Raw genomic sequence first — 12683 nt, forward strand, 5'->3', positions numbered from 1 at the left:
TGAGCTTTCCAGTGTCCTTATTGTATATGCAACATTTAATTCTTACAACATTTCTATTTATCACTGTGTTTCCTACAAAAGGCTATGGGGCATGTGTTTGCCTGTGTCCCTTAGAGGTGGGACACCCGCTTGCAGCCTAAATGTGCTTGTGCTCAGTCAATTCGCACAAGCTTTGTGAGATTTCTAGGGAGGAGTCACACAGCCCGACTGTGACAGATAGATGTTTTAAGGACAGATATGTAAACCATTAAATGTGCAAGCACAACGATTATGTCTTTGTGATTACACCAAAGAGTGTCTGGAATTGAGGTGTCAAGTTTGTCTGTCTTCTCCTATGACGTGCTTTAAAAAGAGGCAGCTGCCTTTCATGAATTCGTCGTAAGGGAGAAGCTTTCAGTGCGCCTCAGACTTCTTGTGAGTTACCGCTGCCCATAACATCTATGTTAACAGGTTAGTGCTTCATTTGGTGGGTGGCCATTATAAATTCCAACTGTGGAAATAAAATTGGTAGACTTTTGCATGTTTTAAAAAACTGCTTAAGGGGCACCTGGGTGGCTCAGTTGGTTAAGCATCTGCCTTCTGCTCAGGTCATGATCCCAGGGCTCCTTGCTCCTGGGGGAGTGTGCTTCTTCCTCTCCCTCTGCCTGCCGCTCCCCCTGCTTGGGCTCTTTCTTTCTGTCAAATAAATAAAAATCTTTATAAAAATAATAAAAAAGGAAAGAAAACTGCTTAAGATGTAGCTTCTCAAGACTGTTTTTGCCCCAAGTCTTGGTCTTCACGATCACTGAGATGAAATACAGTAAACTTAAGGCCTTAATGGGAATTAGAAGAGATTTTTGTCACCTGTTTCCTGCTGCTGGTGTTCCATTTCATAAAGGAAGCTACACTTACTCTGTAGTCAGGAATTTTTCTTTCCTTTTTTTTTTTTTTTCCCCAGGGGAAAGCGCGAACGCAGTCCACCACTTTCATATTTGTGGTTTAAATTTTCATTTCCTCACCAAGATCAGATTTTTAGCTAGGTATAACATATAAGTTACCGAAAAGTAGTAACTTCCAATTTTTTAACACTTTATTCTTAAGGAATGGCCTTAAGTGAATTAATGTATGGAGTTGTATATTTACTTTTAAAAGACCTCTAAAAAGCACTTTTTTTCTTTATAGTTGTGATGGAGTAAATGGTGGAATAAACGGGATAGGAAGTTGTCAGCAGAAGGGGTATAGGGTATATGTCTCTGTCTTAAAGCAAGCTCAGAGTTGCTCTTCGCTTGACTGTACTTAGTTCTGGGGTTATTTTTATTTGTTTTTCGAAATAAGATGGCACAGCCAAATCCCCTGTGACCCTGTGAAAGGAATTTAAGACTATAGAAATAGAGCTGCAGCTGTCTCAGCGACTTGGTGCGGCTAGGGTCAGTGGGAGAGCAAAGAGCAGAAGTAGCGTCCCGTGTCCTGCCCCCGTCAGACCTAGTACAGACCACCACGCGCTCTTCAGAGCAACACACTTCAGGAGCACACCAAGGGGGACCAGGATGGTGATGGTGGGTCTTCCCACTGCTCGCCATAAAAGGCACATGGAAGGAGCTGGTTCAGGACCAGGTTTGGGGCGTGTGGTGGTGGCAGCTTCCTTAATTGAAAAGAGCGGTGAGGGGAGCCTGGGTGGCCCAGTCGATTAAGCATCCGACTCTTGACCTCAGCTCAAAGTCTTGATATCAGGGTTGTGCGTTTGGGCCCCACGTTGGGCTCCACGCCAAACGTGGAGCCTACTTAACAAAAGAAAAAGAAAAAAATTAAAAGAGGGGTAATGATGGAGAGGGACTGTAGATTGTCTTTATAGGCCCAGGGGACAGAAGCAAAATTGAGGTGGGGCTTGGAAGGGGGGACATTTCCATTCCCTATGAGGAAGCACTTTGTAGCATCTAATGCCCTTCAGTGAGGACCGCCCTGCCTCAGGAAAAAGCAGGCCACCCGCCAGGCAGTGGGCGTGCAGGCCAGGCGAGCTGGCCTCATGTTGCGGATGGCCCCTGTGCCGGGTCTCCCACCTGCCTAAGATGCTGGACTTCTGCTGTGAGTGAGCGCTAGCAGGTATGTCCTTGGACAGAGACCTAGAAACTCGGTCTGGGTTTGCTGCCGGCCTGTCACTGGCTTCTAGTAAAGATGTGAACGTGTGTGGGGGCAGCTCAGGTGAAATGGGGAACTAGGTCTTCTGGTGTTGAACAGTCAGTGAGTGAAGGGGCATCATAGCACATTGGTCTTAATGCCTTAGATTCAAATTTCATTGTGAGAAGCGTAATGGTGGAAGGGGAAAGATGATGCATGCTGGTTTCCAGACTTCTGTCCAGCTTCACAGCCGCGGTTTACTGGCAGTTTCCAAATGGTCAGCCTGGAAGTGGATCAAAGCAGCTTGTTTTGACTTCCTTACTCAAGGCCACATAAAAGCATGGACAACACGCACTGAAAGGAGTAAGTATAAAACACTGGCTTCCTCTCCTGAACTTCATTATTTGTGATGGTGCTGTCTCCTAGCAGCTGTTTATAAAGTACAGACTTGACACCACCATGTACCAGGGGAAAACAGATGGAGGAACTTTCTGAGCACCGATACTACGATCACTGTGTTTTATTTCTAATTGCTCTCATGATCCTACAGGGGTTCAGTGCAATTGATAAAAGATTGATCAACAAATAAAATGAGGCAAGGGAGAAACAGACTGGGGTGGGGATGCACGTGGTGAAATTGGGTTCTGGCTCATTTTATTTCCGAGAATCATTGGAGTTTCTAAAGGTGATTCTGATGGCATTTCCTGCAGTGAAACTTACGAGAGTGGCAGTCGCTCTTTCCCCCATGGCTGACTGGGAATCCTGGGGCACGTGGGCCTGATCACTCAGGTGGGTTTCCTAAGGAACCCATAGCAGGCCGGCTGGCTGTGTCCTTTTTCCTCTTGTAAGCTTGTGGATAGCTGTGACTTGATAAAGATATTTCTGAAGATACTCACTTAAATAAGGAGACTATTGGGTTGAATAGACAGCCCAGAATTTTTATTTTCCCAAGTGAATGTTGCCCTTAAGAGTGGTCACCTGCAAAGGCAGCGCTTCATCTGAACATTTCTGGAATACTCTTTTGAAAGTGGTTTGGCACTGGTTTCAGAGCCGACTGAGAAATGGTCCTTTAGAGGGTCCTTATGATTTTTGGTTAAATTAGACTGTCCTTGGAGAATAAAGATGGATGACCCTGAGATGTTGAGAGGAAGGGCCCCCACAGTCCCTGGTAAGTGCCAGGCAAAATGTGTGCTTGTCTAAGTATGATCCATTGTGTGTTGAAAATAAAAACGATCATGTCATCAAAGTCCTACATTCCATAGCTGTTCGGAGACCGAAAAATCCTTTCTCAGCTCTGAGTTGAATACATATTCAGAGCTTAATTCATGCCGACTACTTTAAAATCTGATCTTGATTCTGCTTAAGTATTCGTGGATTACTGAACATCTGAAAACAGAGTAGTGTGACGTATTTCCATGAATTTTAATTTGGTGTCTGGTTCCGCACTTGAAATGCCAGTGCGGACGTGCAGGGAACTAAGAGTGGCCGCTCCTCGCCAGTGAGAGCTGCCCCAGTCCTGTCGCTCAGCATGAGACCACAGTCGTGTGAGCCCACGTGTAGGACACGGTGCCCCTGGCGCACATACACGCTGCACACGGTGGCGTTTGTCACCGCCCTCCCAGAGCAGGACAGCTGCGTGTAGAAACAGTGGCAGTGGTGTTGTGATGGGACCTCCATTCCTTTAACACCTGCTGTTGGTAACAATGGGGTGGGGGCAGGTGGGTGTTCAGGAGAAATCAGAAGGTTTGGTTAGGCTGATGTTGAGCTATGAATTGAGAATCTCGAGGGGGTTTGTTTGTTTGCTTTTTTTCCCCCATTTTCCCACCCTAGCTGACCGTGCTACAGAAAGCCCTTTCTGAAAGCCCCAGCCTGATTTCACTATCAGCCACTTAACCACGACATTAATTTTTTCAATTGCTAAGCTTCTAAGATTTGAAATTACCATATGGGTTGGAAAATGTTCTGTAGCGGAACCAGAACAGTCTGTTAATTAAATACCACACGTCTTTTCATAACTCGAAGTTCTTTGACGTTAAAAAATGTCCTCCTTTCCATCCCTCCCCTCCCCCACCCTGGTATAGAAAAATGAATTAATTAGACCTCAGTATTTTTTCTGTAGGAGATAATGGCACCAGGAAATTCTGGATCTCAAAAGATTGTTTCTACGAGCTTTGACGAAAATTCAGCTAACATTTCACACCTTTGACAGAATTGCCCGTGTCTGGCACAGTTGCATTATTTTTGATTAGTGGCTTTGGTTAGACAGTCTGGACCTAGCAGGGTCCCCCAACCCAGTCTGGTGCTTGCAGGAGTGGAGCTGGCCTTCCGTGGGCTTTAGGTTACTGCTGTGGGGTGGCTTTACATTTAGATCAGTATATATTTTATTCTGCTTTTTTTCCCCTAAGTGTTAGTGTCAGGCTTATGGAGTGACATGATTTCTTAAATGCGGAAACTACATTTTTTTATGGGCTAAAAGACACCTCCCCAGAATTTTCCCTTGGAGGAATTTTCTATGTGCATGTAAAATTGCCTTATAAGTTAAAATTTTTATCTTCTTGACTAGTGATAAGAGTTTTTGTTTCAAATAGAGACCCATTTTATTGATCAGGTCTCCGCATTTACGGTTGTGAAGCATATTGCAGATAGAAAGTAAAATATTTGTGCTTGATACTTACTAGAAATGTAAATGTAAATTATCTTTTCGATAGATGGACTATATTATTATAATGGGTGTAGTTGGGTCAGTATATGGGTAGAATTATGAGAGTGAGGGTAGACCAGTGTGTTGAGTATTCCCTGCCTCTGAGCCCCGCCTGCTTCAGGTGCACCTTTAGAAGACCAGACCGTGGAACCCTTCACCGTTGTGGTGGTTTGCGCTCTGGGTGACAGTGGCACAGAATTAAGCAGATGAATTTGAGCTTTGACCAGCACTACCGTGGGGCTGACAGACTCATTCTCTAGGGTCAGCCAGACCCCATTCTTTTGTTTTGGTGGGTTCTCATGTGACATGAGGCCAAATAGGACAGTCACTAAGATTAAACTAGTGATGAAGTTAAGAAAAGCTTCCCCCACCCCCAAGAGAGAAGATATTTTTGTCACTTCAGAAGTAATCTTTGAAATTTATGTTGAAAAACTCACTGTACTGAGATTAAGACTACCCTGTTAAAATACAGGAATAAGATGCCTTTTAAAATATTCAAAATAGAACTTTTAAATAAGTTTACTTTATAATTGTCTATTCTGTGGACATGTTAGGTAGGTTTTATTGCAGGATGAATGATTGTCATTCATTTTAGCTTTATAGATTTAAGGAACAAGAACAAAAAGCCCAGTTTCTTCAAAAGCCAAATGGTGACACATGCTGTATAAGAGTGAGTAGTCCAGGCAGATCGGTCTCCTTGGCGAAAGTTAATTTCTGTTGTTATTACTGGATTATATCGTGTTGTTACTCTCTAAGTCAACTTAGACAAAAATACACCTCAGTACGTTTAGAGAGCTCTAATCTGTTGTTCTGACCAGTCAGTGTCTGCTTAGCCGGGTCTCATCCGTTACCTTTGGTTACTTAAAACTCCAGGACGTCCCCAGGGTTTCTCGCCTGTTGCTCAGTGTTCTCGGGGTCTGGTGCGTGGAGCATCTGCACCAGAGTTGCCTAGGAAACTGCGCGCGGGTGGCCTGGGCCCCCCACAGACACTCCCACCCTGTGTCACACTGCCACACACTTTGGGAATATGTCTGTGTCTGTACGTTTATTTGAGCTACCGAACTGTTCTTGTCTAGAGAAGAAACCTTTACTTACCTCCTTTGCGTCCTTCACTAAATTACAGCAGAGCATTTATCTCTAAGAAGAGCAGGATGGGTTTGGCCACCAAGGTTCCATATTTCCTTCTTAGCTGCTGGCTAGGTTGACATGTTCACTAGGTGCTAGTTGGATGATAAGCCAACTTCTGACACAGACTGACTCCTTTGATGGTTACCAGCCCAAGCATAAGCCAGGCAGAACCTTCCAAACCACACGCGTAGTAAGTAAAGTAAGGGTGTTAAGTAGAATGCAGTAGGCTTCATCTTCAAGTTGGGGGAAATTAACTGGGGGAGTTATTTTTGTTTCATGTTATAACAAGTAAAAAGTTTACCTGTGTAAACAGGTAGTGTCGTGTCCAGAGAAACTTAACATTTAAATGTTGAAATTTAACCCACAAGGATGTGAACTCCACAGGAGCAGGGCTTGGCCTGTTTGGTTGCTGTACCCAGAGCACCTCCTAGAACAGTGTCTGGCACATGGGCATTCGTACTTGTTGGGTATATTAGTGAATGTCTTGATTGATTAAACATGGGTAACTTGCCAGTTGTTTTTTTTTTATTTATTTTTTTTATTTTTTAATTTTATTATGTTATGTTAGTCACCATACAATACATCATTAGTTTTTGATGTAGTGATCCACGATCCATTGTTTTCGTATAACACCCAGTGCTCCATGCAGTACGTGCCCTCCTTAATACCCATCACCGGGCTAACCAATCCCCCCTCCCCCCTCCCCTCTAAAACCCTGTTTGTTTCTCAGGTCCATAGTCTCTCATGGTTCATCTCTCCCTCCAATTCCCCCCCCCATTTTTCCCTTCCTTCTCCTAATGTCCTCCATGCTATTCCTTATGTTCCACAAATAAGTGAAACCATATGATAATTGATTTTCTCTGCTTGACTTATTTCACTTAGCATAATCTCCTCCAGTCCCATCCATGCTGATGTAAAAGTTGGGTATTCATCCTTTCTGATGGCTGAGTAATATTCCATTGTATATATGGACCACATCTTCTTTATCCATTCATCTGTTGAAGGGCATCTGGGCTCTTTCCACAGTTTGGCTATTGCGGACATTGCTGCTATGAACATTGGGGTGCATATGGCCCTTCTTTTCACTACATCTGTGTCTTTGGGGTAAATACCCAGTAGTGCAATTGCTGGGTCATAGGGTAGCTCTATTTTAAAATTTTTGAGGAACCTCCACACTGTTTTCCAAAGTGGCTATACCAACTTGCATTCCCACCAACAGTGTAAGAGGGTTCCCCTTTCTCCACAACCTCTCCAACATTTGTTGTTTCTTTCCCTGTCCATTTTGCCCATTCTAACTGGTGTAAGGTGGTATCTCAGTGTGGTTTTGATTTGGATTTCCCTGATGGCTAATGATGATGAACATTTTTTCATGTGTCTGTTAGCCATTTGTATGTCTTCTTCAGAGAAGTGTCTGTTCATCTCTTCTGCCCACTTTTTGACTTGATTATTTGTTTTTTGGGTGTTGAGTTTGAGAAGTTCTTTATAGATTTTGGATATCAGCCCTTTCTCTGTAGTGTCATTTGCAAATATCTTCTCCCATTCTGTGGGTTGCCTCTTTGTTTTGTTGACTGTTTCCTTTGCTGTGCAGAAGCTTTTTGTCTTGATGAAGTCCCAAAAGTTCATTTTTGCTTTTGTTTCACTAGCTTTTGGAGATGTATCTTGAAAGAAGTTGCTGTGGCCGATGTCAAAGAGGTTACTGCCTATGTTCGCCTCTAGGATTTTGATGGATTCCTGTCTCACATTGAGGTCTTTCATCCACTTTGAGTTTATCTTTGTGAATGGTGTTAGAGAATGGTCGAGTTTCATTCTTCTGCATGTGGCTGTCCAATTTTCCCAGCACCATTTATTGAAGAGACTGTCTTTTTTCCATTGCATGTTTTTTCCTGCTTTGCCAAAGATTATTTGACCATAGAGTTGAGGGTCCATATCTGGGTTCTCTGTTCTGTTCCATTGGTCTGTATGTCTGTTTTTGTGCCAGTACCATGCTGTCTTAGTGATCACTGCTTTGTAATATAGCTTGAAATCAGGCAACGTGATGCCCCCAGCTTTGTTTTTCTTTTTCAACATCTCCTTGGTGATTCGAGGTCTTTTCTGATTCCATACAAATTTTAGGATTGTTTGTTCCAGCACTTTGAAAAATGTCATTGGAATTTTGATCGGGATGGCATTGAAGGTATAGATTGCTCTGGGTAGCATAGACATTTTAACAATGTTTATTCTTCCGATCCATGAGCATGGGATATTTTTCCATCTTTTTTTGTCTTCTTCAATTTCTTTCATGAGTGTTTTGTAGTTCCAGAGTATAGATCCTTTACCTCTTTGGTTAGGTTTACTCCGAGGTATCTTATGGTTTTTGGTGCTATTGTAAATGGAATCGTTTCTTTAATTTCTCTTTCTACAGTTGCGTTGTTAGTGTATAAGAAAGTAACTGATTTCTGTGCATTGATTTTGTATCCTGCCACATTACTGAATTGCTGGATGAGTTCTAGTAATTTGGGGGTGGAGTCTTTTGGGTTTTCCACATAAAGTATCATGTCGTCTGCGAAAAGAGAGAGTTTGACTTCTTCTTTAACTTGCCAGTTGTTTTTAACCTGTCTACCATCTTTATAAGACACACAGTCTATATTTCACACATTTTTTTTGGATAAATGGTATTTTTTTCATTTCTGACTCTAGGATTGAAAGCAGATTACCCTTTTTTTTTTTTTGAGATTTTATTTATTTATTTGACAGAGAAAGACACAGCAAGAGAGGGAACCCAAGCTGGGGGACTGGGAGAAGGAGAAGCAGGCTCCCCGCTGAGCAGGGAGCCCGATGCGGGGCTTGATCCCAGGACCCTGGGATCATGACCTGAGCCGAAGGCAGACGCTTAACCGACTGAGCCACCCAGGTGCCCCTGATTACCCTTTTTTAATTTAAATTTTATTTTTAAGTAAATTGTATGCACAGTCTGGGGTTTGAACTCCCAACCCCAAGATCAAATCGCATGCTCCACCTCCTGAGCCAGCCGGGTACCCCTGAGAGCAGATTACTCTTCAGGAGAGCCTTGTAGAGTGAGAAACAAGTGGGGGCTCTGAATGAAGCCCAGAAGGGGTGTGTGGCAGTAGCTCTGAGGTGGCCACACAGTGTCCTGCTTGCTGGTCTGGTCACCTGTGGATGGGGCAGCTATGTCCCTGCGGGGCCGGTTAGCAGGATGGTATGAAATGACTCGCACCAAACCTTCAGGCTCTGAGGTGTAGTAGGCATTCTAAGAAAAGAGCTTTCCTTTCTCTCAGGGGTGAGTTGACTTTTTTTAACAGCTTCTGAAGTTGGGATAAAAAACCACTTGATTGCTGATAGTATAAAAAGAATAGTAATGATTGGATACCTCTGACAGACTAAATCTTTAAAGCGCTGCAAACCCAAAAGAAGGAGGTGAACTATTATATCACCACCTGGCATCACATCTACCCTGAAATTTTGTTTCCTGCCAGTTTTAGCCATTTAAAATAGGCTCTTATGGAGTAATGATAAAACTATTTGTGTGGCAAAGATACAGTCAAAGTAATTTTTATGTGGTTGGGGGGTGTATTCAGCGGACGTGCCTGGCTTATCCTAGAAGTTTCTCTGTGGTCAGCCTTCACGTTCTCCCCTAGGGCTTCCTTTAGGAATCTTCCCTTGGCTTACTCACAGAGCACAGATAATTCTGGAGAGCATCCATGTGCATTCTTCTTTGCACATACATGTGCACGCATGTACACACACACACTCAGTGCCCATCCTCTCTCAGGCACTCCCTCTTTGTGTGGGGTCATTGTTGGATTCCTGTGGGTGGGAGTTGGGGCAAAGAAGATAGGACAAGAGTTTTGAGAAGACTTGGTAAAAACTCAGTTGATTTTTTCAGAGTGCGCTTTTAAGTGCTTTTATAGAGCTATGAATCAACATCAGTTTTACTTATAATGATAAAATTCAGAAACCCCACATACAAAATATTTTTGCAAAAATACAAAACAAAGCCATATGCATAGTATTTTTTTTTCTTTTAAATGTTTTATTTATTCATTCATGAGAGTCAGAGAGAGAGAGAGAGAGAGGCAGAGGCAGAGGGAGAAGCAGGCTCCCCGCCTAGCAGGGAGCCTGATGCGGGACCCGATCCCAGGACCCCGGGATCATGACCTGAGCCGAAGGCAGACGCTTAACCATCTGAGCCACCCAGGCGCCCCGCCATATGCGTAGTATTGCAAAATCTGATCGTTTCAGGTTTTTAAAATATTTTGCTGTGGTCAGAACATAACACGTGTGTCTAATTGTGAGTACAGTGTGCCCATGCTTAACAGTAAGTTAACAAGTCACAAGCCAAGAACCTCGTCTCTTTTCCTGTGCCCACAATGCCAACCATTCTCTCTTGAGTGTGGAGAATGCCATCTTCCTGGTGCCTTTTGGTATCTTTTGACAACTCCCAGTTTTGCTCCCCTTCACATGGCTTTTAAATGGTTTCAGCAACAAACGGATGAGTGGACTGGGTGTGAATGTTAGTGACAGCTTAATGGAAAGGGACATCTCCCTCTTCTTTCAAAAATGCGTTTGCTCCTTCACCCAAAACATTTCCTCTCCCCATGTGGGGTTTGCAGACTTGAATCCAACCCACCTTTATGGGCCGCATTAATACGGAGACAAAACACACAGGTATGCCTTAACCTGGCCATGGGGTAGCACTTGTAAGTGATGGGGTAGCACTTGTAAGTGATGGGGTAGCACTTGTAAGTGATGGGGTAGCACTTGTAAGTGACGGTGTCGCTGCACCTGCTCCCGTAGAAACGAGCTCATTTTAGGTCGCCTGCTGATTCTCAGGTTTTCCCTTATTCTATAGCATTAGATGGGACAACCACTTCATCTCCAATTCCTGTGTGATGTTTGAAATTTCCCTAGGAATTCTGCCTTGTGTTAAGATCAGAGTAGTTACTTTACTGACAACCTGAATTTTTATGTTCTATTTGTTTCAAGTATGAAATTTTTTTTTTTTTTTTTGGTCATCTTTATTGTACCACTTTTGTGTTAGTTTATTTTGAAATGGAAGCATGTAATTAATTGGCTGGGACGTTTTTAAGGTTTGCAATTCTGAGTGTCCAGTTTTGAAAAAGTCAGTTCTTCATCCGTTGCTCTTTAACCAAATTGAGGTAGGACCCTACCACCATCACGTAGTGCAGAGTCCTGAAGTGAGGGAGATTCCAAAAACAAAACAGAGTGTGTGAGATGGGCTTGCTTCTAGAACATGCTAAATGCTCTATGGAAAACAATGTGATTTTTGTTCTGTTTGTTCTGCTGCAGCTTCCATGAGGCGGTCCCAGGCCGTACCTGCAGATACACGCCCGGAGATATGGATTGCGCAAGAGTTGCGGCGTATTGGAGACGAATTTAATGCATATTACCCAAGGAGGGTAATGATGTTTTATTTACCCCTTCTCCTCACACCCTCCCCCTCCCCACAATTTTTTTTTTCCTGAGGTGACTAGTAATAATGGAAATGCAAGGTATTACCTGTGTGTGACCCACCCTTGTTTCTCCTTTCCCATTTTCCATTTGAAAATGTTTTATGGATGAATTTAAATGATGGTAATTAAATAGGATATCGTACAAGGTGGCAAAGGGACATCCATGCTAAGAAAGGGGTTATGGACCTGCTTTGACATATTCCCACACAAATAGTAACATAATCTTCAATCCGTGTAGAGGGTTTCTGCATTCCTTTTGGGCAGTTGGGGTCAAAGGTGAAGACCTATGAAAATTTCCATCCTCACTCAGCCCAGGGGGGCGATGCCAGCAGTAGTCCTGCAGTGTTTGACGGGCAGAGCGGGAGAGCCACCCCCTTCAGTCCGTGGTGCTGTCCTTGAATGCTGGCAGGAGGCCATTAACCAGGAGTCTGGGATCTGGGGCATAAAAATTTTATACCCTGAATTGACTGCCACTTAACATTTTAAGGTGTGCTGTTGATTTAAAAAAAAACAAACCAACCCTATGTCTTCTTCTGTAGACACAGTGTATTTTGTTGGTTTTGCCCATTGGCAATAGCCACTACCATTTGGACACCTTTTGCCCATGGAAGACTTCCAAAATGTGTAGGCTTTAACTCTGGGAGTTAGGGCTGGTATGAGCGTATGTGAGTACTTCCCGTAAAGGGTACGCTAACAAAGATGTGATAGAACGTAATTTTGGCTTGTTCACATTTTTCCAAACAACCAACTATGAGGCTATTTCTGTTGATTTATCCAAAAAGAAGACACATCTTATTTTGTAGAAAAAGCTGTAATTGTTACTGTCATTCTTTCTTACTGTGTTACTGGTCTTCTGGCTCCTTTTTTTCTGAACGTTACAGCTTCATATAAGTATCCCTTCAAGATTTTTTTTTTTGAACCTTTTTTTTTTCTGGAAGGAGAGGTCATGCTTAGAATACCCCAGTGTTTGTGTCCTGCTTTAAACGCTGGTCTCTTTGTTAGCTAGCTGTTGCTAAGTAAGTGGATGTTACCTGTTAATTGCTTTGAGTCCTTCTTGTTTTCCTGTCCATGCAATGCCTTTCAAGCTTTTTTTAGACACACATGGAGACATCCTCCCATTTGCAGAGGGTCTTTCATTTATTCCTTCAGTATAGGGTCTCTGTAAGGGAGCCAGGGATGCTCTGAAAACTCACATTGGATCCTCTTCATACCTTGCTATGGGTCTGTGTGTGTGCACACGTGTGCGTGCATGTGTGTTTGATGAGAAATGTGCTATAGTATGATTCTAT

The 12683-nt window shown here is 43.2% G+C and overlaps 1 protein-coding gene across 6 annotated transcripts in view; it reads left to right on the forward strand.

Moving 5' to 3' along the window:
* BCL2L11 (BCL2 like 11) overlaps window positions 1-12683 on the forward strand; it is a 52109-nt gene that overhangs the window by 24260 nt on the left and 15166 nt on the right. For all 6 annotated transcript variants that reach the window (XR_004300278.1, XR_004300279.1, XM_032410456.1 and 3 more), the window contains one exon: window positions 11231-11340. Coding sequence is in view for 4 of the 6 variants with exons in the window: in XM_032410456.1 (XP_032266347.1) it covers window positions 11231-11340 (110 nt within the window). In the remaining 2 variants the exon portion in view is untranslated. The remainder of the gene's footprint in view (window positions 1-11230; window positions 11341-12683) is intronic.

The sequence above is a fragment of the Phoca vitulina genome, unplaced genomic scaffold (assembly GCF_004348235.1).
Source record: "Phoca vitulina isolate PV1807 unplaced genomic scaffold, GSC_HSeal_1.0 scaffold12, whole genome shotgun sequence".
Lineage (NCBI taxonomy): Eukaryota > Metazoa > Chordata > Mammalia > Carnivora > Phocidae > Phoca > Phoca vitulina.